The 26,816-nt window shown below is 43.5% G+C and overlaps 1 protein-coding gene across 1 annotated transcript in view; it reads left to right on the forward strand.

The window, feature by feature from the left end:
* Positions 1 to 24,942, forward strand: part of MRAS (muscle RAS oncogene homolog) — a 61,812-nt gene extending 36,870 nt beyond the window's left edge. Inside the window, exons 3-6 of the mRNA XM_048869770.2 lie at positions 10,646 to 10,799; positions 14,581 to 14,680; positions 16,627 to 16,706; positions 24,043 to 24,942. Of these exons, the coding sequence (XP_048725727.1) occupies positions 10,646 to 10,799; positions 14,581 to 14,680; positions 16,627 to 16,706; positions 24,043 to 24,142 (434 nt within the window). The 3' untranslated portion in view covers positions 24,143 to 24,942. The remainder of the gene's footprint in view (positions 1 to 10,645; positions 10,800 to 14,580; positions 14,681 to 16,626; positions 16,707 to 24,042) is intronic.
* Positions 24,943 to 26,816: the final 1,874 nt, after the last annotated feature.

Here is a 26,816-nt window from a genome sequence, read left to right on the forward strand (position 1 = left end):
AGTAAATATAACACACAAGCTGGAATGGGTAGGCATTTGACAACTTTGTTCCAAAAACACAGTCCACCTTCTTGGGAGTTCCCCTCCAAGCCTCTCTACTGTCCATGAGCTGTTATAATGTCCCAACATTGTGCTGTAAAATGCTTTGTGCTTCCCAGCTCAGGTTTTTCCTCTCCTAAACAAGACCTACACTTGCCCTTCTTGTGTAACAGAAACTGGCAACATGATGGAAAAATTTTAATTGGGCTATGTAATTTCTTTACTCTTCTCTCTCTCTTTCTCACTTGAACTAGGTTTAAATGCAATTTTGCTTTTATTTCATTTCTCAGGCCTTGGAGTCAAACAAGAGTTCTAGCCCATTTACAGGGGGGTTGCTCTCTGAGCTTGTTCAGGTCACTTACTCTCGGTGTCTGTTTTCCGAATTATAAAAAGGGGACAATAGTATTTGCATACCTCACGGCAGTATTGAGAGACCTTATTGGTAAGGGAAGCACCTTAAGAGGATTGTATGCAAGATACTACTACAAAAGTGCAAAGATAATTATTAATGGTCCTAACCAATCCAGCTTGCAGGACTGTCCCTGCAGCATTTGGGGCACATTGCTGGTGAATACTATAGAGTGCTTTATTAAATAAGGGACATGCGCCTAAAGGCAAGTGCTAACTGTGAATTATAGGATGCTGTCTCCTTAGGGATGTTTTATGAGAGCAGGCTCCGTTGTCTCTGCACTCAGCTATTTTCATTATTTCCTGCTGTCCTGTGAGGTCAAAGTGGCCATATCATACTGGGTTACACACACACACACTGTACAGACACATGTTGCAGGTTAGAATTAAATAGCTCCCAGAGTTAATCTAATTTCGTTAGCTGTATCTTTAAGTGAGTTTCAATCACCAATTTTCTTACCCCTCTTTCTGTACACAGGCTGAATTAGTAACCAGCAGAGAGTTTATCTTTATGTGACTGTTAAATGCCAATCTGGAATTATTATTCTGTACATGGAGCCACAAGGGAATGCTTTCACAAGGCTAAAATTCCTAGGGGCTCAAGTCACACCCAGGGCAATGGGGCAGTCCAAAACAGCCTTGTTTCGCTGACAAAATGAAGGTTTGGTTGGCACATTGCTGGACCTAACTTGTCATGATTGACTTGTCTATATCCTTTGTAGGCTCCCTGGGCTAGATTCTCAGCTGGCGTAATGTGGTGTAACTGCATTGACTTTGGATCTACACTGAATTCCAACAGCTGAGGATCCGATCCTCTATCAAATTTCAAACTAGGGTTGGGAGGGGAAGCTGGTAACTGTTGCCTATGAGTTTGGGTGCAGAAGCTACTGTATACCTTTTTTTCCTGGGCATTACTGTTACACACTTTTGTGTTTGTTTCTAAAGACCCATGTAAACTCCAATTCTGTGCTCGGTCTCCTGATTGCTAAACCAGTTAGTGAAAGTGACCCGTTCCCTGGGGACCAGTGCATGGTGATCCCTGCATTCTCTGGTGGTTTGTGCAGTCTAGTTTTAAGTGCCTGGTCTTTTGGGACCTCCCAATTATGAGGTTATTCCAATCTCCCTAGCAGCGCTTACTGGAGGGAAGATTTTTCCTAATATTCAGTTTGTTTTTCTTTTTAGCTCTCATGCCTTTGCTCCTAGTTATTATCTTTGTGCATACTACCCTAGGAGCCTGATCCAAACTCATCAAGTCAATGGAAAGACTCCAGTAGACTTGGATCAGACCCTACATAATCCCTCTCCATCCTGTCTGTTTAAACCCTTGAAATAATTGCAGACAGTTATCCTGACCCCATACTTGTGTGTGCTTGCTCATGATCTCTCTGTATCCTGCTTTGCATTTCTCACTGTGAGGCAGGATGTTGCTGCTGGTCCTAAGACCACTAGCATTTGACTGTCTGCTTTTCCACTAAAGTAGCTTGGGAATTGTCTGACCAGAAGGTGAGGGGTTAGGGGTGTCTTAGGCTCCTTCAGTCTTGCCTGGTGGTGGTGGTTTTTTAATCAGGTTGTTTCACTGAATGAGCTAAATTTTAGCTTAAGCTGCTTCTTTTATTACTTGGGGGTTTGTGACCTTCTAAGAGGCTTATTTCATATTTTTGTCTTTCTGCCAGGAAAATGTCAATGTTGCAAGCTGGAAAACTCAAGGCTTTGAATTCTTGCCTATTTGTCAGAGAAAAGGCCCTTTTTAACTAATCGGATCTTTACTCTGTTGAAATGGAAGCTGTTCTTTAGAGGGCTTCTCAGTCTTCTTCGTAAAGGCCCTTTTCTTTCCCCTAAAGAAAGGGCAAGAATTCAAGTACTTGTGTTTTTCCATGTTACAACATCTGTGTGTTTAGCAGGGGCTCATAAAGACCGAAGTGTTTCCTCATTGCATGGCTTTCCCCTGCAGAAGACTATCACAATGTAAGAGCAGGATGGGAGCAACAGAAAGCTGACTAGGTCAAAGGCGAATCCATAGTGAAAACTGGTATAGTGAGCTAGTTTTCACTAGAGATGGGCCCAAGATGTGGAGATTGGATCCAGACCTGAACTCTTGTCCCCAACACACACACACACCCCTCCAGAGGGTTCAGGTCTGGGTCAGATCCAACTTTAGTTTACACCAAAGAAGGAAGATTGAATAATAATAAATATAAGTGTTACTTTCCGTCAACTCTGCATGTGTTTACCGCATCCTCCCCCCAGAAATATTAATGGGAATTATGCACTTGGGTATATGCTCCAAAAAGCTCAACCAGCTCAACTCCATGGTCTGAGTCTAGATTCACTGCGCTAAATTCATCCCTAGTGTAACTCCACTGAAGTCCCTGAACTGGTCTAGGGATGAACGTGTGTGTGTGTGTATCTTGCAGTGTCTGCAGCCAAGTGTTAAACCCAGCACCCCCTGCAATTGAGAAGGCTCTGTCAGAGGGATATCTACCTGCTGAACTCATAAAATGGAGCCATTCAAGCTTAGGGATGGAAACCACCCATTTGCTTGACCCAAAGCCTGCAAAGACTGATGCCTGTGCATAACTTCACTCATGCAAAGTAGCTGTATTGAAGTCAGTGGCGTTACTTAGGTAAGATAAGCACGTGCATCAATCTTTGCAGGCCAGGATCAGGGCTCTCGTCTATTCCACAACCGATGTGTGATTGCTCCAAGTGGGGATTCCACCACCGCCACTGAGTGACTGCTCGCCTGCCTACTGGGTGTTGCCTGAGTAATCTCTCTTCTTGCTATTCACCCAAAAGCTTCCTTTGCTTGATATACCCCCTTGCTTCCCCATTCACCGAGCCTGTTAGAACTGGACTGAGTTACTCAGCAGGAAGTTCTTATATGCATATCTTGAGTCAAAAAATTTCAATTCTCACAGGATGGGGTGGGGGAAAATCACTGCCCCCTGCTGTCCAGGTCAATATTGTGATGTCCGTGGCAGCACTATGTGTTGCCAAATGAGAGAAATCTTAACTGCAGATTTAAAAGAGGAGAAGAAACCCTGTAATGTATGTATCTCTACTTATTATATCTGTCCAGACTGGGTAGACTGGCCTCCTGCAACACTGAGCCTGGGAATTTGAGAAGAACCTAAGGGAGTTAAGTACTCAATTTCCATTGAAATCATAAATCCCTTGGAATCATCTGAAAACCCCACCCTAAGCAAACTCTTACTCCAAAGAATAGTACTATTGACCTCAGTGCCTCCAGATAAGCCCCATTAACTTCAATGGGGATTCTTGAATCATTAAGGACCATTGATGTCAATATGAGTTGTAGGTTTGAGTCCTTTGCCTCTGAACAAAGTATGTTGTTAATCAGCTGGAAAAAAAGTGGGTCATTCGAGTATTTTGTGCCCAAAACTTTACATGCAAAAAACCCCACAACACTTAAACTACACCAAAAAGTTGTACAAAATCTATTACTAAAAGTGCTTTTATTTTTCTAATAGTCATTTTGGTTTAGATTTAAACTTAACACAACACAGTGCTACAGAGGAAATAGTTACCATAGGAAAAACCCTGAAGGAGAAATAGACAAGAAGTGAATGAAACTGACAAGTCAATATGTTTATTGCCTGAACTAAGGGGACTGCAGGGTGCTGGGGAAAGCATAAATTGTGGGAAAGTAAGTTGGATTTTAAACATTATTTTGTTTTCAGTAATTGAAGGATTTTTGTAATATTGGTAAGGATTTTTTTTTAACCTAACAGTGTCCTTTTAAAACAGAGTAGGTATTTGCTTTTTGTCTATTTTACCTTCAGGTTCTCCAGCATAACACAGTGCTGCAAGGAAATGTTTAAATCTAAAACAAAATAAATGTTCAAAAAAATCATCTGTGTAGTGGATTAGTCTCTGAGTAGTCATAGCATGTGGTCACCTTACCATCTCTAATGTTTTTATCCCCACGACACATGGGAGATAGGGAAGTGCTGTTAGCCTTGTTTTATATATAGGAAAATGAGGCCCAGTCAGGCAATGCCTTCTGCCTTTTTAAAAGATGGATAGTAGCCCAGTAGACAGCTCTTCAAAAAGTTGGCTTTCAATGATCTGTTGAAAGCCATGTCTATTGGTCAGAGCAAGGTCTTGGCAACAAGACTGTTCCTGGGTTCCGTTCCAAGTTCTATTACGGATTCACTAAGGCACTAATCCTGCAACATACCAAGCGTTGCCAGGGAGATGGTGAGCAACCTGGGCCTTGAAGGATTGAGGTTTTTAACCACTCTGTGCCTCACTTTAGCCACAGGTAAATGGGAGGAAACTACTTTCTTCTTCAATCTTCAGAATCGGCAAATATATTTCTATGTAGTTTTACCATTTTTCATGTTTGAGTAGTTTCAGTGTTTTTATAGTCTAGTTCGTTTGAGTCTCTCCCCCCCCCCTCCCCCGCTTAGGGAGCTTCTCCCCATGGAGAAGGACTAGGCCCAGAATCCTGGAGTTCAAAGACTGTCTGTCCTGCCCGTGCTCCTTTTCCATCAGCAACTAATGCCAGCACTGCCTTGAGGAGGTGCCCATTACTGCCAAGTGCAGCATTTGTTACTCCTTCTCTCCCCAAACCTATGAGGGACAAGAGTTTTTCGCCTGTGGAAACACTTCATGGAAAAGGCCGTATCCGATCCAGGCTGGGGAGACCCCTCTGTACGATGACCTCTGAGCACACGCTCTGAAGCAGAGTCCAAAACCGCTAAGCCTAAAGAGTCACTGCCTCAGGCCTCTTGCAAGAGTAAGGGGCATTGTCATGGCCATAAGGACAGATCCCCCTGGGAAGAAACTATACTTAATACCCCAGTGAGAGAGAGCATCCTGATTGTACAAGACTTTCTGATCTTCAAAAAAGTGTTCTATAATTGCTACCTACTGTTAATAAGATTTTTGTACTTCAGCTGTTCCTATTACTGGACCCATCAATGTCATAACTTATACCCATTCTGAGGTGTTTTTCTATCTAGAACATATGGGTACCTGCTATATCCTCTCTCCCAGTTTACGTAGCACTGAACATTTACAGGATTCTAAAGGAGTCTGCTAGAAATTAAACTGCAGCTCTTGCCAGTCAGTTACATGACCCTTAACTATTCACCCAAGCTAAGATGTACTGAACCTTCACCACTTTCTGTTTTATAGAATCATAGAATATCAGGGTTGGAAGGGACCCCAGAAGGTCATCTAGTCCAACCCCCTGCTCGAAGCAGGACCAATTCCCAGTTAAATCATCCCAGCCAGGGCTTTGTCAAGCCTGACCTTAAAAACCTCTAAGGAAGGAGATTCTACCACCTCTCTAGGTAACGCATTCCAGTGTTTCACCACCCTCTTAGTGAAAAAGTTTTTCCTAATATCCAATCTAAACCTCCCCCACTGCAACTTGAGACCATTACTCCTCGTTCTGTCATCTGCTACCATTGAGAACAGTCTAGAGCCATCCTCTTTGGAACCCCTTTTCAGGTAGTTGAAAGCAGCTATCAAATCCCCCCTCATTCTTCTCTTCTGCAGGCTAAACAATCCCAGCTCCCTCAGCCTCTCCTCATAACTCATGTGTTCCAGACCCCTAATCATTTTTATTGCCCTTCGCTGGACTCTCTCCAATTTATCCACATCCTTCTTGAAGTGTGGGGCCCAAAACTGGACACAGTACTCCAGATGAGGCCTCACCAATGTCGAATAGAGGGGAACGATCACGTCCCTCGATCTGCTCACTATGCCCCTACTTATACATCCCAAAATGCCATTGGCCTTCTTGGCAACAAGGGCACACTGCTGACTCATATCCAGCTTCTCGTCCACTGTCACCCCTAGGTCCTTTTCCGCAGAACTGCTGCCTAGCCATTCGGTCCCTAGTCTGTAGCTGTGCATTGGGTTCTTCCGTCCTAAGTGCAGGACCCTGCACTTATCCTTATTGAACCTCATCAGATTTCTTTTGGCCCAATCCTCCAATTTGTCTAGGTCCTTCTGTATCCTATCCCTCCCCTCCAGCGTATCTACCACTTCTCCCAGTTTAGTATCATCCGCAAATTTGCTGAGAGTGCAATCCACACCATCCTCCAGATCATTTATGAAGATATTGAACAAAACCGGCCCCAGGACCAACCCTTGGGGCACTCCACTTGATACCGGCTGCCAACTAGACATGGAGCCATTGATCACTACCCGTTGAGCCCGACAATCTAGCCAGCTTTCTACCCACCTTATAGTGCATTCATCCAGCCCATACTTCCTTAACTTGCTGACAAGAATACTGTGGGAGACCGTGTCAAAAGCTTTGCTAAAGTCAAGAAACAATACATCCACTGCTTTCCCTTCATCCACAGAACCAGTAATCTCATCATAAAAGGCGATTAGATTAGTCAGGCATGACCTTCCCTTGGTGAATCCATGCTGGCTGTTCCTGATCACTTTCCTCTCATGCAAGTGCTTCAGGATTGATTCCTTGAGGACCTGCTCCATGATTTTTCCAGGGACTGAGGTGAGGCTGACTGGCCTGTAGTTCCCTGGATCCTCCTTCTTCCCTTTTTTAAAGATTGGCACTACATTAGCCTTTTTCCAGTCATCTGGGACTTCCCCCGTTCGCCACGAGTTTTCAAAGATAATGGCCAATGGCTCTGCAATCACAGCCGCCAATTCCTTCAGCACTCTCGGATGCAACTCATCCGGCCCTATGGACTTGTGCACGTCCAGCTTTTCTAAATAGTCCCTAACCACCTCTATCTCCACAGAGGGCTGGCCATCTCTTCCCCATTTTGCGATGCCCAGCGCAGCAGTCTGGGAACTGACCTTAAATAGAGTTTAATTGTGTCCTGGCCTGGGTTAACCAATGTGCCCTCACAGCGGGGGCCCTGCCCATCAGATTTGGGAGGGTGGCACTACAAAAGGCCACACCTGAGCAGCGCTGTGACCCCGTGTATTAAGTCATAACACCACTCACTCAAATTTGGCCCAAGGGGTGGCTGGGCCAAATTTAAGTCAGTGGTGTTGCAATCTGGTGCACGGGGTCACAGTACTGGTCAGGTTTGGCCTGGCTGCACCTCTGTCATGACAGGGGCGTCGCCTGGGCCAAATTGAGTAAAGATGGAGGAGGCCTCCAATGCCATGGGTGTGCAGGGCCCTGAAATGCTTTAATCTGGAGCCAGTTGCGCCAGATGCTGTTTTACAAGTGGAATGCTCACTCGCCTTTCTATGAACACCGTGACCAAAAGCCCCTTAAATAGAAGCTGCTGACCCGGCAACTCTGTCGATGGTGGCAAAGGTCCAAGTGAGGCAGGAGCCCACGCCCGTGATGTCAGAGTCTGGTGTTCCATGCTGCCGCAAGGGAGTAGTAACTGGAGACCGTAATGCTCGCTGATTCCATAACTAAGAAGGGAGGGGAGAGAGCTCCGGAGGGGAGGTTGTAGAAATGTTTACATGTCTCATGGGAGGCTTGAGACCTTGGAGCGCGAGGAAAATATTTCTCTAACAAGACTAGTCCACAGTACGGGTGTGCCGTAATAGAGAGCGAGACACAAGGCATCCTTGCCTGAACGGCGTACTCCGTAAGTCATGCACAAGACACAGGGCCCAGCAAACACCAGAAGGGCTGAGGAATTCTGCAGGAAACAACCATAGGATGTGGCAAGCCTTGGCTCTGAGGTTACAGATTGAAGTGGCAGCCCATTTTGGATGGAGGGCCATGCTGCAGGGAGAGCCCTGGGGAAGGGATTCTAGCTGACGCAGCCAGAATTCTCCCAAGGACTCTAGGGGAGGGAGTGCAGTGGAGGATGGCTCCAGGGTACAGCTTGTCCCTGCCCCACCTGAGATACTGGCTGGTGTGGGTTGAGACTGTGGCACGGCATTCTCTGTGTGGAGTCTGCCCCCACGCTCCCATCCAATTGTAGCTGGTCCTTGTTCATGGGTATAAGGAATGTGGGGAGGGATGAAGTTTCTCCCATCCTCTTCCTCCCCATACCCATTTTCTTGTCTCCATGTACTTCAGCCCAAGGCATGGAAATTGATGAGACATAAAGCAGCCCTGGTTGTGTCGCACTGTAATTTGCCCTAAAGGACAAGCCTGCACCCTTCCGAAGTTCTCTTTGCTTCCCAGGTCCTCGAGGAGTGGGACAAGATGTTGTATAACTGTTCCATGCTCACTGCTGCTAGCATTTGCTGCCCCTTTACTAGTTCCAGGTTTGCATTCCTTATGTGGCTCAGGAATGAGTCCTTCGGTTTCAGGGGCAGCTGTGTTAGACCAGGGGTGGCCAACCTGAACCAGAGAAGGAGCCAGAATTTACCAATGTACATTGCCAAAGAGCCACAGTAATACGTCAGCAGCCCCCTCCCCCGCCCCATCAACTCCACCCCCCTGGTTCCCAGCGCCTCCCACCCACCGGCAGCTCGGTTGAGCAGTGCCTTCCCCCCCCACCTCCCAATCAGCTGTTTCGTGGCATGCAGGAGGCTCTGGGGAGGAGGGTTAGGGGAGAGCGAGGGCATGGCAAGTTCAGGGGAGGGGACAGGAAGGGATGGAGTGGGGGCAGGGCCTGTGGCAGAGCCAGGGTTTGAGCAGTGAGCATCCCCTAGCACATTGGAAAGTTGGCGCCTGTAGCTCCAGCCCCGGAGTCGGTGCCTGAACAAGGAGCCGCATGTTAACTTCTGAAGAGCCGCACGTGGCTCCGGAGCCGCAGGTTGGCCACCCATCTATTAGACAAATAATTTTGGAGTAGCAAAAGGCCTTCATGCTGGAGCTCGGGGCAGGTAGGCCCCATGATGTGCGGTTTTAGAAGTTCTCTCAACACAATACCTATGATCTCCAAAAGCTTGTGCTGTGACCAGTCACTTTTCCTTAATATGAAGGCCTAATGCACAGGGGCAGATAGCAGAGTACATTTCTACCGGTGCCATGTTTGGCAGGTTGGGATGGCTGGCTACTGATGCTGACTCTGCAGGTACCACCAGGACTGAAGCAGCTCCAGGGTGCTTATCCTCTAGAAACCAAGGCAGCCTCAACATCTGATGCAAACAAGGAGTGCTCATTAGGGTCACAAACCTGTACAAGAAAACCTTGTGTCCAGCACCCTCAGCCTAGTCAGTAGATTGCTTATGTCCCGATGCCTCCTTTCCTGGTGCATATGTGGACAGCAAACACTGATAGGCAACATGTCCAGTTGCCACAGTTCTCAGCTTTACTTTTCTAACTCAGTACCTTCCCTACTCATTTGAATAGCCAATGTCCCACTCTGCATAGTGTTCTCATTTCTGCTTGGAGGATCCCATGTTAGCTGCTACCCCTCTGCTTCATCCGATGCGCCATGATTTCAAAGGTCACCGTTCTGGGGCATTCCCGCTGCCTACAGAAGTGAATCTATGTGTGCAGATTTGACTGGCTGAACTCATAGGAATGCGTCAGACCTGAGGTCCAGTGGGCTGCCCCTGAGAGTGGCCAGCACAGGATGCGTCAGAGGACAGCTGTAAGAATCCCGCAGTAGACCAACATGAGATAACCCGCCCACCTCATCCTGATCTCTAAGAGTTTGTGCTTCAGGGCCCAAGCCCATCGCTCAGTTTTAATATCCCATCTGAAATGTTTATTACCTGTAACTCTGGACATTCTTAATAAATCTCCAATCTCTTGGACAAGGAATGTAAACAAAAAGAAATTATTCCAATGTGTGGCCCAGCTCCACGTGGTCAGCTGGTTAATGGAGTAGCTGAGTGATCTGAACTGGTATCTACCTACCCTCCTAGTCTCCTGTGTAGGGAACAGCGAGATTGGCGAGGCAGAAATTGAGGATGTTAGCCATGCCCAGTCAGAGGGCTGATGCACCTAATTCAGTATCCTGCTTTGGGCAGCAGCCAATGCTTGTTGCTTTGGAGGAAGGTGGAAGCCATCTAATCCTGTGCAGGGGTGGTAGGTGTAGCGAAAGAGAGGGTGCAATGAAGGTTGGATAGCAATGGCACAATGCGGGGGGCAGGGCTTGATAGCACTTCTCACTCGACTAGCTCATGTGGCTATTAATGTTCTGTGATCACCAACCAAACCTGCTACCTGATTTGACCAAGGAAGCAAACCAGTAGCCTTGCATGGCACCTGTCGGATCCCGACAGTCATCTCAGTGAAGGTAGGAACGTGAAGAAAGATGTAATGTAGTGATGGCAATGTCAGCAGAATGACTAACAATCTCCTCCCCTGTACTAGTTCTAGACACCGCAGGACAAGAGGAATTCAGCGCTATGCGGGAGCAATACATGCGGACGGGGGACGGGTTCCTTATAGTCTATTCAGTCACAGACAAAGCCAGCTTTGAACACGTGGACAGGTTCCACCAACTGATTCTCCGAGTCAAAGACCGGTGAGTGCACTGGAGGGAAGAGCTCCCTTAACGCGAATCCCTGCTGCTTTGGAGGCATTATGATCCAGCAAGTAGAGTTCAGCACTGGGACCCAGGAGATCTGGGTTTTAGTATTAGCCCTGCCACGGGCCTGCTGAGTGACCATGGGCAAGTCACTTCCCCGCTCTGTGCCTCAGTTTCCAGATCCATAAAATGGGGTGAAGTCACTTACCCTCCTTTGCCAAGTGGTTTGAGATCTATAGATGGAAAGCGCTGAGAGCTAGGTGGTATTATTTATTATTCAATGAACAGCACCTCTGTGTGCTTGCATTTAGGTGTCTGGGAATGAATGGTTAATGGAAGATTTACATGGGGTGGACAGTTCAGTTGTCTAACATTTGTGAATAAAAGAGAGAAGGCAATATTAGAGCTCTAAACCAGTGGCCAGCCAATACTCCAGAAAGATCAAAGAGGAAGCTCACAGGATCTTTTTATCTTGTTAATAATTCACTCTTCTCCATCCTACCACATAAGTGTTTTCCATTTTCACTGAGTGGAGTGTGAATCTAGACCATGCATGCTTGCAGCTTTAAAGCACTTAATTTTTCCATTCATAATTTTTTTTTTAATCAAGGGAGACCTCAAGAGAAGTTGCCAGAGGAGTCCGTCCTTGTTGCTGGCTTTTCAGCTGTGAAGAACTCCCCAAAAGGAGGGGTGGACTCATATCATGAGAGGAGTACTGCAGGAATGCTTTTCCAGTGAAGTGTCCAACACAAAGCCCACAAGAGTGGGAAATGAAGGAAAAGCTACCCTTTTACTGCATCTAGATGAACATAAATAGCAATCATTTTATTTGCCTCCTAGATATAGAAGTGGGATTTTCTTCATATCTACCACATTCTCTTAAATCCTGAGCCTAAGCTAGGTCGACAATGAAGTCTTTGTAAGCTGAGAGAGAACAAAACAGTGTTCTGTAACCTATTATGAATAGACATGTGTTTTATCTAATTAAATTCAATAAAAATGGGTCGCCCTTTTGGTTTTGATATGAAACTTTCCTCTCCCCCCACCCCACCTTCAGCGGTGTTGTTAACCTAAACACAGCAGCTTGTGTATGAGAACTGGGAAGTGAAATTGACTAGAAAGAAAAATGTTCTCCTTTTCCAGCTCAAGCTGCATGAAGCGCATAAAGTAAACAAACAGTTCAAATGATAAAAAGTAAATTTAGCTTATTTAAGAACTGGAATCATTTTAATTAGCCAACGCTCTATTAGCAGCCTGGCTAAAGAGTTTTTCATTCTACATGGCACTGAATTCTGAACTGAGTTCAGTAGTTACTCCAGATTCATACCAGTGTAACTGAGACCAGAATCTGGCTGTGTTTTCATCTTAACAGTCATATGTCCCCCTTAAGCATTTATTTCTGGATATTTGAAATCCAAGAGGTTTCCTTCTTTGGAAGAGTTGTTTAAAAGACCGTGCCTTTTTCAGTACATTTAACCATTGTGAAGTCAATAGCTTCGTTTGTCCTGTTCAACTAGCAATCATACAACTCACTACAGGGAACAATGACCAGAGTTTTATTTCTGACGTAAATAAGGCAAATTACATACTGTCCAAATTTAGTCTGTTTCTACCACTGTGCTGCCAACCAGAGAAGAATGGATCATTGAAGACAGCAAAGCATTTACCCCAGAATAGACATAGAATCAAGATACATTATTGCTTAGACATTTAAATTAAATCCATATTATCATAATTAACTGTAAGAGTAAATGGAAATTCAAAAACCTGTGTTCAGTTTATCTCCAGCCACAGTTATGAAGCAGTATGTCAGAGAAAAGACCAAGTCCTTCTCTGTCTCAGTGGAAAAAAAGACATGGAGACAGAAAAATCATTTGAATTTAAAGTAATTCCAGTCAAAAGTTTTACACAAATAAGTAAGGCTTGCTACTTGTCATGGCAAATATTATGGCTCTGTCATTGCAAAAAATATAGAAATCATCATTTTAGAAAGTAAAGGAAAAAATGCTGGCCCATGATATATATATATATATATATTATATTATTTTTGTATTTTTTTTTCCCCGGAAGAAATAGAGTTGGGGAAAATCAATTGTTTTACAATAAAATAGTAAAAACCATTTAATCTTATTTAGTAGTTTCAAAACTAGTTAAACTCCATTCATTACTCCAGTCCGTTGGACGTACATAGGGCCTGGTGAGTAAAAATTCGTGGGAGAGTCTTGCTCAGTAGAATACGACCCTTAATGACAAATCATGATTGTTTTGGGGGGCGGGACCTAAAAGACTTATGGCCAGATCCTCAGTTGGTGTAAACTGGCATAGTTCCTATGTGGACCTATGCTGATTTACACTAGGTCAGGATTTAGCCCAGTTTTTGTCATAGAAGGCATGGACATGACAAACCTATCGCTCTACAGTTAAGTATCTGTAGACTGTTACTTAGAGCAATTATTGTAAAGTTAGGCAATTTTTGATACTTAAGGATAGTAGTTCATTCCCTTGTATTTTTAGAGGCAGGAGGCACTAGGTAATAGTATTGTTCTTTTAGTCCACCAGCTCCTGAATAGGGAATATTCCCAATAGGCCTTCAGGATATTTTTGGTACCTCGCAATAAGTGTGTATCGAAACAAACTTGTTATCCGCCATGAAAATATTCCCAATATGTTCCTCTGTCCCCCCCAAAATAATGTTACCGTATGGACACTGCATCATTTCCCTCAGTTCTCATTTGCGAGCATAGTTCTGAGACCTGGCTTGAATGAAACTTATCAGAAGCCATAACCAGAAATATTGAAAATCTGCCCATTTTCTCTTGATCACAATGTCTTTGGATGCCTACACTAATTTTCTTCTATGCATATGGACCAATATTAGTTAAGTACTGAAGTTGTGTAACTGATAGGAATATTGGATCATGGTGGAGCCTATTCTTAAACTATAAGAAAACAGCAGCTTTGATCACTTGCAGGTACATCAACTGTTTGTGTACAAATTTAATGTGCCAACTACCAAGGCAAATATCTTGCCTAGGTAATGTATAAATAGATATCTGAGTTCTGCTTCTGTGATAATGTGTGATTGCTTGATCCTGCTTGTAATTATAACTAGGCTTGGAAGAATTTGATTTTTATTTTTTATAATTTCAAAAGATAATAGTGATGTTTATTGTTAAGCTTTTTTTAGATTTTTATCAATTTTCACAATTCCATGAAATTCTGGGTATTAAGCATTTTTCCCCCATTTTTAATTGATTTTCAGTTTTCACAGTTGCAGGAAATTAGGGGAGGGGGATGATAATTATTAAATGACCGTAGACTTTGAGATTCAAAAAGTTAAAGCTTTCTAAACTTTTAACACAAATTGTCAATATCACATGTCAAAATATACAAAGTAAATATTCTTAAATCAACAAATCATACCTGTTTTCACTATTCATTCACTAGTCCATTTGTTACAAGCGTAATCCAAAAGTCTAAATCTCTGGATTTTGGCTCTACTAAATTCTGAGGCAGCATTTTTCATTGATAATCAAAATATACAGATAAACAAAGAAAGAAAGTGTTTTTCATCGGTTTGTGTGTGTACAGTGAAATCGATGTTTACCAACATTTACCAATAAAAATCTAATCCTTCTGCGCCTGATTATAACTATGGTGGTAAATGCCTACATGCTGCGTCTTTCTAGCTGAAAATGCTAGACGGTGGTAGTCTTTGAAAAGGAAGCTTTCCCTGAACACTTTACACTGAAAGTCTCCTCATATCGCTTTCTTGCAGAGAGTCTTTTCCAATGATATTGGTGGCCAACAAAGTTGATCTAATGCATTTGCGGAAAATCACTCGGGAACAAGGAAGAGAAATGGCAACTAAACATAATGTAAGTTTGTGGGTGTTTCTTTGTTTGCATGTTGTTTTGGCAGTTGCACTCTTTTAAGTTTCATTACAGGCGTTCAAAATGGGATTCATTCCGCATTTGGAGTTTAATTGGATCGCTTCTCTTATAATTAAACACTTGCAATTACATTTTCAAATAAAAGGCAAAGAAAGTAGTATATAGAGAGGTTACTTCCAGCGGGGCCAATTCTTTGCAGCATACTACAGCTGAGCTATGATGATCATAGTCATTAGAGAGATAAGGTGGGTGAGGTGATATCTTTTATTGGACCAATTACTGTTGGTGAGAGAGACGAGCTCTTCAGGTATGGAAAAGGAACCCCCTCCCCCCCCCCGCCCTTCCCCAGCTTCTCAAAACCTGGTCTCACACCAGCAGAAGTTGGTACAATAAAAGATATTACCTCACCCACCCACCTAACCTCTCTAATTCCTTGGGATCCGCATGGCTGCAGCTACACTGCACACATGATCATAAAGTCATGTAATGCAAGTTATTTGCAGGTGGGTGGAATGTGCATGCAAGATTGACAGAATGCACTCTTCAAATGAAAATGCAGAAAAGGTCGTTAGTAGATACACCAGGCCTGATTCTGATCTCGGACTGTTGTCAATCAGGAGTAAGTCCATTGATGATGATGATGGAATTACATGAGTGTAAAACCCATAAATCAGACCCAATATCTCAGTTCCCTGCTATCCATACTGCAGTTTGGCTCCAGAAATGGCTCCCAAGTAAGATTATAATCACCGTTACACTAGGTTAATTGCTTCTAAATGCCCACAGTCATGGAAAAGACTTAATGGAACTTGCCGCATCCCACTGGACTTTTAAAGATAACATAAAATCATTCTGCGTATATTTATTCCCACCCCTGTAAAGAAGCTTTTGTGGAAGAGCAGAGAGCCAGTCAACCTAAACAAGAACACAACACATAGCTCCTGAGTTGTGCTCAGTTTCAGGGGTGTGGAAGGTGCTATATGTGCAAATGCAGAATTTTCACATGCGCTATCAGAAGCCAGGGTTACAAATATGGCTCTTTGCTGGGTATGTATGCTACAAGTGACCACAAAAGTCCATTTGGCTGCCAATAGAAAATGACCTTCTCTGTCACCCGAACAGAAGTTTTTCAAAGTCGGAAAGGTACCTGTAGAAATCACCATTCAAGAACCTTAAAATGCAGTGTAACAAGGAAGGAATTTTTGGCAGGTGTTAGTTTTTCAGCAATCTCCAACAAACTTCTGGCAGGCATGGTAAATAGTTTTGTTTTGTTTGTATGGTCTTCATGTCCTCAAGTACATCTCAGGGAAAATGAACATCTCTCCTAATAACTCTGCAATTACTCCCCCCAAATCTGAAACTTTATGCTTCCAGCTGTTTTGTATGTTGCACATTTTACAGGATGGGGTGATCTTTGGTAAGTGTTTTTGTGTCCTTTCTGCGAATTAACCTTGATGTCATGGCAACATTTCACTTACCTGCCTTTCTCCTGGCAGTTTCATTTGGATATAACCTTCACTTTGTACCCCAACCTCCCGTGTAGCACAGCTGTACGTTGTTGTAAGGTGAAATCTTGGCTCCATTAAAACCAACGGCAAAACTCCCATTGACTTCAATGGGGCAAGGATTTAACCCATAGTGGTTTAGACCACTTCGTTAGCAAAGGGCTTTGAGAGATATCAAGATGAACGATGCTGTACTATTAATTCCATGGTTGAGAACACCCTTATTAAACAGTCTATTGCTCTAAGAGACTACCTGAAAGTGTCCCCAAATCTATTCAGTACAGTCCTTCTGCATTAGTCATTATAGGACAACCCTCTGTTTTGCATCCATTTTTCTCTAGTCCCTTGGGTTGTCACTTGAGAGAGGTTCATTGTCCACATGTAAGATGTTACTAGTATTTATTATGCTGGGCTTTTGTCTTTCAGATCCCATACATAGAAACTAGTGCCAAGGACCCACCTCTGAATGTTGATAAAGCCTTCCATGATCTTGTTAGAGTAATCAGGTGAGCCATAAAACACTTTACTCAGCCATCTATTAACCTCCATTGACAGAAGACTCATGAATCATTGGAACACATGGAACCAAGAGCCTGCTCTTTTATTCTTTATTAGGGCTGCTTGTTCTATACCTGCACACAACTATCAAAATGTAGTTATCTTTTAAGGTATAAAATCTTCATTGTCCGTGCTCAACATTGTGAGATCTAACTGCATGTAAAAAATTTCAAATATAGTGGATTCACCTGCAGTACATCCAGACACTACATTAGTGATCAATAATAACAGGCGATATTGGAGTACAAAAACTGTGGGCCAGATCTTCTGCTAATGTAAATCAGCATAACTCCATTGAAGTCCATGAAGTTATACCAATTTACACTAACGATATATCTGGTGTTATACTGTATTCCTGAAAATCAGATGGAACACCAGAGCAAAGCTCAAATCCATAAAAATCAGAAAATAAAATGTAAAACCGTATATCTACATATATAACCTTCTTCCGCAGACACTCACAGACATCCTGTCCATTTCCCCTACCCAGTTTTCCACATACATCCTGGGTCACATCCGGACATCCTTAACTGTGACCTCTGTTTTGATGCCAGTAATCTTTTGAGTGTGGCTCGCACCTGTCTTTGAAAATTTGCTCATGGTTTTCCCAGGTGTCCTTATTGTTTTAAGGAAACTTTTGATTTCCATAACTCCACTACATGTTTCACCCAGTTGCAGATGTGACTTCAAAATTAAAACTTTCTCTGTGTTGGAAGTAATATAAAGTAGAACCCCATTTAACCGAGGTTAACAGCAGGAGCCCCAGCCTCCCAGGGCTGACAGTCAGCGCCCTGCTGCCCGTTCTCCAGTTTATCTGGATTTTTGGTTCTCTAATCTGGCCCCGGTCCCAGTTAAATTAGATAACTGGGATCCCATTGTATTTAATACATAGCATTTCTTATAGGGCAGTACTCCAAAGTACTTTAGACAGTGGACTGAATAATATTACAGTGGAACCTCAAAGATACAAACACCAGAGTTATGGACTAACTGGTCTGCAAGCAGCATTTAGTCCTGTATATGACCTAATCCACTGGAATCTGACCCCAGAAGTCCTTATTTGTGTATATCATTGGTTTCAGTTGACCTCATGAGGGCTGTAATATAAAAATACAGGGGGTGTGTGTGTGTGTGTGTGTGTGTGTATATATAATATATATATATATATATATATATATATATATACGTGTGTGTGTATAAAAAGAATCCCCATCACTGAAATGCAGCCACCTTTTGTTGTGGCAAGGAGCAGGGAGCTTTGGGGTGTTTGTTTCTGTTTGGCAGTACACATGCATGTCACACAGCAGCTTTTTAAGTAGGAGAGGTGAGTAACCCAACCGAAACTCCAGGAAGAATTTTCATTTGGCAGAATTTAATCACAAAAGGACAAAAACACTAGGATTTTGGTAAGAATGCACCTATTCTAAGATAAGCGCAGGGAGACCTTGAACTGTCACGAGTGGCTAAGGCACCCTTTTCACGTGTAGTCCAAAACACGATACAGATAACAGCATCTAGCATTTGCTGAGCAAAATTACTGGAGAGACAGTTAAACTATTGTATTGTACAGAAGAGTCTTGAAGCTATTTCCACCTCGCTTTTGTCTGCTGACTTTCTGAATCAGTGTAAGTCTGTGAATGAAGATGGCACTGTTTGGATTTCCATTACACTGTCATTTTGATTACAATGTCTGGTTGTTTTCTTGTGGCCAAAACTTGAAGGAATTGGCTATTTTCTAATCTGAAGGTGACATTTCACTTTTTCTACCCACTAATTAGTGAAACGTAAGCCAATTTGTATGAGAAACACTGTGGTCTACTGGATATGCCATGGGTCTTCCATCTTGGAGAGCAGGGCTTTGTTTCTAGCCTTGCCACTAACTTCGTCCGCAGCCTTTGGAAAATCAGTTTCACTCTCTCTGGGTGAAATCCTGGTCCTGCTGACATTAATGGAATTTTGCCCAGGATTTCACCCCAGTTCTCCAGTTGCTCAATCTGGAATATGAACCTGTTCATGTTTTTCCCCCTCCAACACTTATAACTTCGGGAAAATATTTTGTCTCTGTCTTCTTTTTATGACACCAATTGTGCCACCTGCAGAATCTTTAAAGGCCTTAGGTTTGAATGTTGTTTTTCTCCACTTCAGTGACCTGTATTGCTGCAAACAGATTTCTTCTGTAATCATAGAATCGTAGAACTGGAAGGGACCTCAAGAGGTCATCTAGTCCAGTCCCCTGCATTCAAGGAAGAACGAAGTATTGTGTAGACATTTTCCTGACAGGTGTTTGTCAAACTTGTTCTTCAAAATCTCCAGTGATGGAGATTCCACAACTTCCCTAGGCAATTTATTCCAGTGCTTAACCAGCCTGACCGGTAGAAAGTTTTTTCTTATGTCCAACCTCAACTGCCCTTGCTGCACTTTAAGTCCATTGCTTCTTGTCCTATCCTCAGAGATTCAGGAGAACAATTTTTCTCCCTCCTCCATGTAACAACTTTTTATGTATTTGAAAACTGTTATCAAGTCCCTTCTCAATTGTCTCTTCTCCAGATTAAATAAACCCATTTTTTTCAGTTTTTCCTCATAGGTCATATTTTCCAGACCTTTACTTATGTTGTTTGCTCTTCTCTGGACCTTCTCCAATTTGTCCACATATTTCCTGAAATGTGGTGCCCAAAACTGGACACAATACTTCAGCTGAGGCCTAATCAGTGCAGAGTAGAGCAGAAAAATTCCTTCTTGTGTCTTACAACACTGCTGATAATACATCCTAGAATGATGATTGCTTTTTTTAGCTTGTGATCCACTCTGACCCCCAGATCCTTTTCCACAGTACTCCTTCCTAGGCAGTCATTTCCCATTTTGTATGCATGCAACTGATTGTTCCTTCCTAAGTGGAGGACTTTGCATTTGTCCTTATTAAATTTCATCCTATCAACTCCATTTCTACAGTTTTTGTCCAGATGATTTTGAATTTTAATCCTATCCCTATGCTGTTATCTAAATCATTGATGAAGGTATCGAACAGAACTGGACCCAGAACTGATCCCTGTAGGACCCCACTTGATATGCCCTTCCAGGTTGATTGTAATCAGTGAGTAGCTATCAGTGGTTCACAGTTTTCCAACAAGTTATGCACCCACATTATAGTAGCTCCATCTAGATTGTATTTCCAAAGTTTGTTTATGAGAAGGTCATGCAAGACAATATCAAAAGCCTTACCAAAGTCAAGATAAACCACATCTACCTCTTCCCACCCACGCCCATAACCACAAGGCTTGTTACCCTGTCAAAGAAAGCTATTAGGTTAATAACTAATGCTATCAGGTGAAGCTATAGTTTTTCCATATGAGGTGGAAGAATTGGCTTCCCCAGCAATGAAACTTGTTAGGCATTTATACACAGGTGCCTCTCTGTTAGTGTTTATCTTACCACTGCTTCGAGTCAGCGTCCATCGAAAGCAGATGGTACTACCCACTCTTCCAAAATCATCTCAAGCTGGCAGAAGGAGGGTGTGGGCGGAAAATTATTGAAGAGTTGCAGATACAAGTTGGCAATGTCCCTGGATGTTTCTGAACTATTCTGTACCTTGTAATTAGCAGGCCAGTCATTAGTATTTATTATATTGAGCTCTTATCGCTATCCAATGCTATTCTGAAAAATCACTATAATTGGTATGAAGAAGAGGAGTACTTGTGGCACCTTAGAGACTAACAGAATAAATTCGTTAGTCTCTAAGGTGCCACAAATACTCCTTTTGTTTTTGCGAATACAGATTAACATGGCTGCTACTCTGAAACCTATAATTGGTATGGTGGCTCTCCCTATTTGTTGATTCTCAGTGACTCCAGGTCAAATGTTCCCAGTTAACAAATTAAATTTAAAAATGTATATTCTGTATGTGCCACCCCTCCAAATGGACCCCAGGGCCTTACAGTCATGTCTGGGTTCTTTCCTTCGTGTGCATCAGCAGCTGTTATAAAGGTTCCACCAGCCAAATTAGACACCTGATCAGCCTTGTTGCCTTCAGTATAAAAATAAAATAAAATAAAAACCTTGTGCATTCATTCAGTTAAAGAACAGAAATGATGCCACATGACTTAGCTGGCCAATCGAAACTAACTACATTTTGCTGAACTGGTTTGAGAAGACTGTTGAAAGACAATCAAGGGTTAGCCACAATCAGAAATAGGATAAAATCATCTGTTACGTTTTTTGTCACAAATTGTTAGCTCACCTGTAGTCAGGAAAATGTCATTTAAAACTTCCTAATACTTTGCACCTATCTCCAAATTGCTTCACAAACATAAGGGGCTAGCTCTTGACAGGACCTGGGGCATGAGCCATACTCTGATGGATACCATGGCAACTGGTGGCCAACGGTTGTGCTCCTTCTGAGTAGAGCTGCATTTGGTTGATTCCCAGTTTTTCTTACAAGTGCTGGGATTGGCTGGAAGGAGCCTGGGACAGTCCACGTAGTTGGTGGTACCAGTATCTAACTGGTCAGTAGATCTGTCAGGATCTTCCTGAGCTTCCCTCCGTTCTGCTGTAAATTTGCCATGGAGCATTCTTCCACTGTAACACAGGGCAGGGGCTAATTCTCTGTCTCTGGGATCATCTTCCAGAAATCAGCTTTGTATAATGCTGCTAATGTTACCTTGCTTCCTAATCATACTTCTAAACAATAGATTTGGGTCTGGTCAGTTCTCTGAAGAGTTAACTGTCTAGAAAGAACTCACTAAACATGTCTTTCAAAATTTTATCTCAGTAGACTGTGGTTGGGGGTGAGGGGAAGAAGTCAAGGACCAATCAGTTATCTTTAGCTATGCAGTATTGGCAACCCCAAGCATTGCAAAATCATGCATCAGGCTCCACACATTATAAGATCGGCTGAATTTTGTTTTGGGGTGTAGTTTGTTTTTTTTGTTTGTTTGTTTTTTGGAGGGAGCTTTAGGCTTTCTAGTCTTTGAGCCCTTCAGGGTCTCATTTTTATGCTTTTCTCTGCAACCATAAGGGCTAGTAGCATTTTTAAAAACAAATCAAAGCTAAGATTCTCACATAAGTAACAGGACTCCAGGAGCTGGGGCTTTGAAAAAAGACACCAAATATCTCAAGGCTCGTGATCAAATCACAAGAGTTGGGCTCCCACAACACTGGCTGTGTCCCGTGTCTGGTGTGACTAGCATATCCTTTCTGTTCAGCGCTCAGCTCATAACAAGCTGAGGAGGTGGTTAAGGTAGATCCCCAACACACAGATTTGATTTGTTCCTGAGACTATGGTTCGGACCTTTGTGAGTTGCCAAGAAGACACACGGTCTGTGGAATCAAACCCGAGTCTCCTGACTCCTAATCCTGTGTTTAACTACGCAGCCTTCCTTTCTCCTGTTTATTCTGCAACTCTGGGCCAGATCTTCAGCAGGTGTAAACTGGTAGCTCCACTGCAATTAGTGTAAGGGAAAACTATCTAGTGGTTGATGGAGCTGTGTCCATTTAGAGTAGCTGAGGATCTGGCCCTGTGCGTAGCAGCCAGTCCCCTTTTCTAAATGACGTGACTCTGGATAGCTTGTAACCTAGAGCATTTGGGAGGCCCTCAGTGACACAGAAGTGTAAATCAAATGGAACTGCAGTAGCATTAAAGATATTGCTCATCCAACACCCACAGAAGTTGCTGACTGAAGTGATTGAGGGCTGCAGTGGAAGACAGTTGCGAGGGAATCCCAGCTGTGCATTTCTGATTGCTTTGATTTCATGCTGCCTGGAGTGTCCTCCTCAGGGCTGGCGTCTGGCAATGACCCAGAGCACTTTCTCCTTCTGAACCACTCAGCACTTTAGATTGGAAAATGTTTTATTTAGCAGCACAGGGCAGAACCCATTTGAACAGCAGGTTTGAAAACACCCAACGCTAATTGATTCCAAATCAATTCATTTGACCTGGGGGAAATTCCAGCCAGATGTAAATCTTTAACAGGCTTTAAGTATCAGAGGGGTAGCCCTGTTAGTCTGTATCCACAAAAACAACAAGGAGTCCGGTGGCACCTTAAAGACTAAGATTTATTTGGGCATAAGTTTTCGTGGGTAGAAAAACACTCCTTAAGAGGCATCTGAAGAAGTGGGGTTTTTACCCACAAAAGCTTATGCCCATATAAATTGGTTAGTCTTTAAGGTACCACCGGACTCCTCATTGTTTTAACAGGCTTTAGTTCTCCCCTGATTTCTGTTTCTCTGTAGTCCCTTGCTCAGAACTCAGTTTCCCCGGTGGCTGAGTAGGCTATAATGCAGCATGTCCGAACACTAGGGTAACCATATTTACCAGATGACGGGGCCCAGCCTGACATTGGGGAGAGAGGGAAGGGTTGTATTTTAACCAGGACACAGTATATTGCCTTCTCACTTCAGACCTTATAACTCCCATTAGCATTGTGCATGCTCCTCTCCCCTACCCCTTGAAAACTGGTGAGCCACTTACCCTGGTAGATCATCTGATGGGGGCAGGGTGAGTAGAGGTCACGCTCCCTCTAGCAGAAGGGGTGAGAATAGCAAATCTCCTCTGACTAACATGGCTACCCCTCTGATACTCCTCAGAAATGTGTCTCTGCAATCCACTGCCATGGCAACGTTACCCTAGCCCCCTTTTGTAACCTTTGCTGTAGTCACAATACCCTCCGTCCTTCTTCCTAGCAGCTGCTGCTGCTCCAGAGGCTTCCCTTCCCCCATCCCAGATGGATGGCTATTCTTCACTCCTAACTTCATTAACTTCAGCTCCTTGACTCTAATGGGGCAGCTGGCAGTGATCTGGTGAATTATTACTATTATCGAATACCAGGAGGGCCTTTGATGGGTTCAGAGCTGCTCATGCACCCAGGAGGACACTGTCCCCATCTCAGAGAACTAGCAATCTAAGAAACTGGCCAGAAACACGGTACGAGCGCCCTGGATAAATGCAGCGCCTGCTGGTCTGAGCCCAGGAAAAACAGTTTGTTCCTGAACTCTAGTGTGTGTCTCTCTCACTCCATGGCAGTGTGAGTAGGAGCTGTGCCAGGCTATTTAAATTCTCACCGACAGAGTCACATCCCTTTGTTCTTTCTTTGTTTTGGTCCCGTATCTCTTTGTGCAGGAGGGAAGAGGAGAGGTTCACCTGCCGTAGGGGTCTATGAGTGGCGATAGCCATTTCACCGCAGGGGTCTCTTCTGTCTGATTCTTAGGGCTCAAGAGATACTTGTCTATCTGCCCCTAGCCTAAACACTATGGATGGTTCACTGGGTTTGTTTCTTTCTTTCCTCCAAACAGGCAACAGATCCCAGAGAAAAGCCAGAAGAAGAAGAAGAAGACCAAATGGCGAGGAGACAGAGCGACTGGCTCCCACAAACTGCAGTGTGTGATTTTGTGACCCGGGGGCTCTTGGCTCCCCCGCCTGACCTAATGTGAATTAAAAAAGCACTAGCAAAACACACCGTACCACCTAACTGCACCGTAAGGCTTCGAACAGTGGACCTTACACCGAGGAACTTGCCGGGGGGGGGGAGGGGGAGGTGTTGGACTTGCTAACATACTTGAGCGGCAGCCAGACTGCTGGAGCTTGGCCTGGTTTGCGTGCGGTGCAGAGTGGATTGCAAGCGTGGCGAGGAGGAGGGAATATCCAGGACCAGGACTCTCGGTCAACAATCCCCGGCTCCTTGGTGTTTATTTTAAAAAGTGTGTGTGGGGCGGGGGGGTTAAAGCGTTGGTTTTATCTGCAAACATTTCTTCATGTGACCCATTTCTAGCAGCCGTGAATGACCCTTTGTTTGGTACAGTCAATGTATGTGTGGGGGCGGGGGGAAGGGCTATTTTTTTTTTTTTTTTTTTTTGCTCAGTGAGCACTGGGTTGGAAAGAAACCCAGCTGGGGTTAGTTTCTTTTGCACTGAACTTTCTCTTAGACAGAGATGCCAAAATGCAGCTTCATATGAGAGTGCATTGATTTGAAGGAAGAAAATGAATTCCAGCTGCTCTCCGCACTCCAGACCTTGTGTCAGACCCTGGAGGGCAGCCAGCTCACAGTCCATAAACTCCAATGTAGAAAAGAAGGGGTGGGGGGTTACCCTCTATGAGGAGGTTCTGTTTCTGTTTTGTATTTTGGGGGCATGTCTGATTCAAAGGGTATTTTGTTAACCTCAAAATATTTAAATTAAAGTAATTTACAAATGGAAGGAACGGACTTGGGGTTTTTTTAAGACAAACTTGTACTGATTTATTTAGAGGAACAGAAATTAGGTGCTGCATTCCTCCTTCCAAGTGTCCTTGGATTCCAAGTAGGTCCTGGAAACTCCCTTGCCTTTCCCTGCAAAACCATAACTACACAATATGGAGATGGCTAACTGGTTTGTTCTCCCCATCCAAGTTCTCAGTTCAGGAGGATTGGCTCCATTTTCTTACTCTTTTCCTTCTCCCACACTTTCGGTTAGTTCCTGCTGCCTTCGACATCATTTTGGAGTTTTGCTCTTGACTCAGGTGGGATTTGTCCCTTCATGACTTTAGTGAGCCATTAACAGCATGGAGATGAAAGATGTCGGACCCTCAGAGCAGGTGCAGGTGTTCAAGCTGCCTTCCATCACCTCACTGAAGTGTTGACCTTAGTCCTGAGAGACCATCTTTCAGGTTGAGGGAGGAATGAAATATCCATTCAGTCCTTGGCCTCTCTGACTGCTAATTGTGGTGGTTGTTTTTTAAATAGAATGGACAGTCGTCCACCGGACTGAGACCACCAATTCATTCAGCGTGGGCTGCCAAGCCCACTGTAAGAGTAACAATGTTCACTTGTCACCAGCCCAGGCTGGACTGAGTTCTATTCAGCTATGCCTTATTTGGCATGACAAGCTATAAAAATGTTACCAAAGGGTGAAAGCCAGAAACCCTGGGTATCTGAAAGCTGTAGATACGAAACATAAAGGATGTGCCCATGATGGGGCTTCACCAACTTGCCTATCTGCATTTGTCCCTGTGTCCATTTGTCATTATTGTCTATTTTTTTTTAATTTGGGCCAGGCTGTTTCATAGCACATCTTTGCACAATTCTCCTTGCCGTGAGTGAGTTCACTTTTCGGACAGGTAAATAAAAGGAATGAAAAATCCTAACCAGATTGTATTCTGCTATGTCATGCTAGTAGATTTTGTTCCTTGGCTGGTAATTGTGTAAGGCTGTTTTGCCAGGCTGAATAGTATAATGCTATCTCAGCTGGTGTTTTCCTTCCTCCTAGGTTGCAGACCTCATTTTTCTTCATTGCTTTTTCATGAAAAGATGTTTATTTCTGAAAACATGAGGAAATATTTCTCCTGGACTCCCACATTTTAGACAGTGGAGTAGGAAGGGCCAACTGACTTCAGTGGAGCTAGTGCAGTATATTCCATCTGAGAATCTGGCCCAAAATTCTTTCTTCTGTCACATGGGTTCCTCAGTGGCCAAACTGTTGTGGCCTGGTAGCCTAAGGGTGAAATCTTGGCCCTTTTTTGATGTTAAAAGGAGTTTTGCCATTGACTTCAATGGGATCAGAATTTCACCCTTGGAATTTATAACTGCCCTGCCATTGTCAGAGAGAAGTGAATGGCTCGGTATCAATCTGCAAGTTATGCAGTCCACAGTCCATGATGACTCTAAAGTGTAGAAAGACTAGAGTTGACTCGGTTGCATCCCTGCTGGAATCCCCTTCTACTGTGATTTTACTAGGTAGTTTTAAAATCAAACATATATTAACATCCGATCACATGAGGTCCCTTCTACAAAGAGTACAGCATCTACCACCCTCGGGACCATCTTCTTTAGAAATAATCTGGTTTTTATGTAATGTTTCTAGGGGAATTTGTTATTGATTTTATTTTAATCCAAACTTCTGGGAATACTTCCTGGAAGATATCTGAATCTTAAATTACAGCTGGTGCGACTGTTCATTGTATATGTGAAATTATAGTCCACTGATTTTGAGATGTCCTGATCATTTCTTCAGCAAACAACTAATAATATGGAAAATTGTAAGGTGGGAAATAAGCAGGAACAGATGAACTCCTAATTAAGTACAAGAGTAGTAAA

The sequence above is a fragment of the Caretta caretta genome, chromosome 11, assembly GCF_965140235.1.
Source record: "Caretta caretta isolate rCarCar2 chromosome 11, rCarCar1.hap1, whole genome shotgun sequence".
NCBI lineage: Eukaryota > Metazoa > Chordata > Testudines > Cheloniidae > Caretta > Caretta caretta.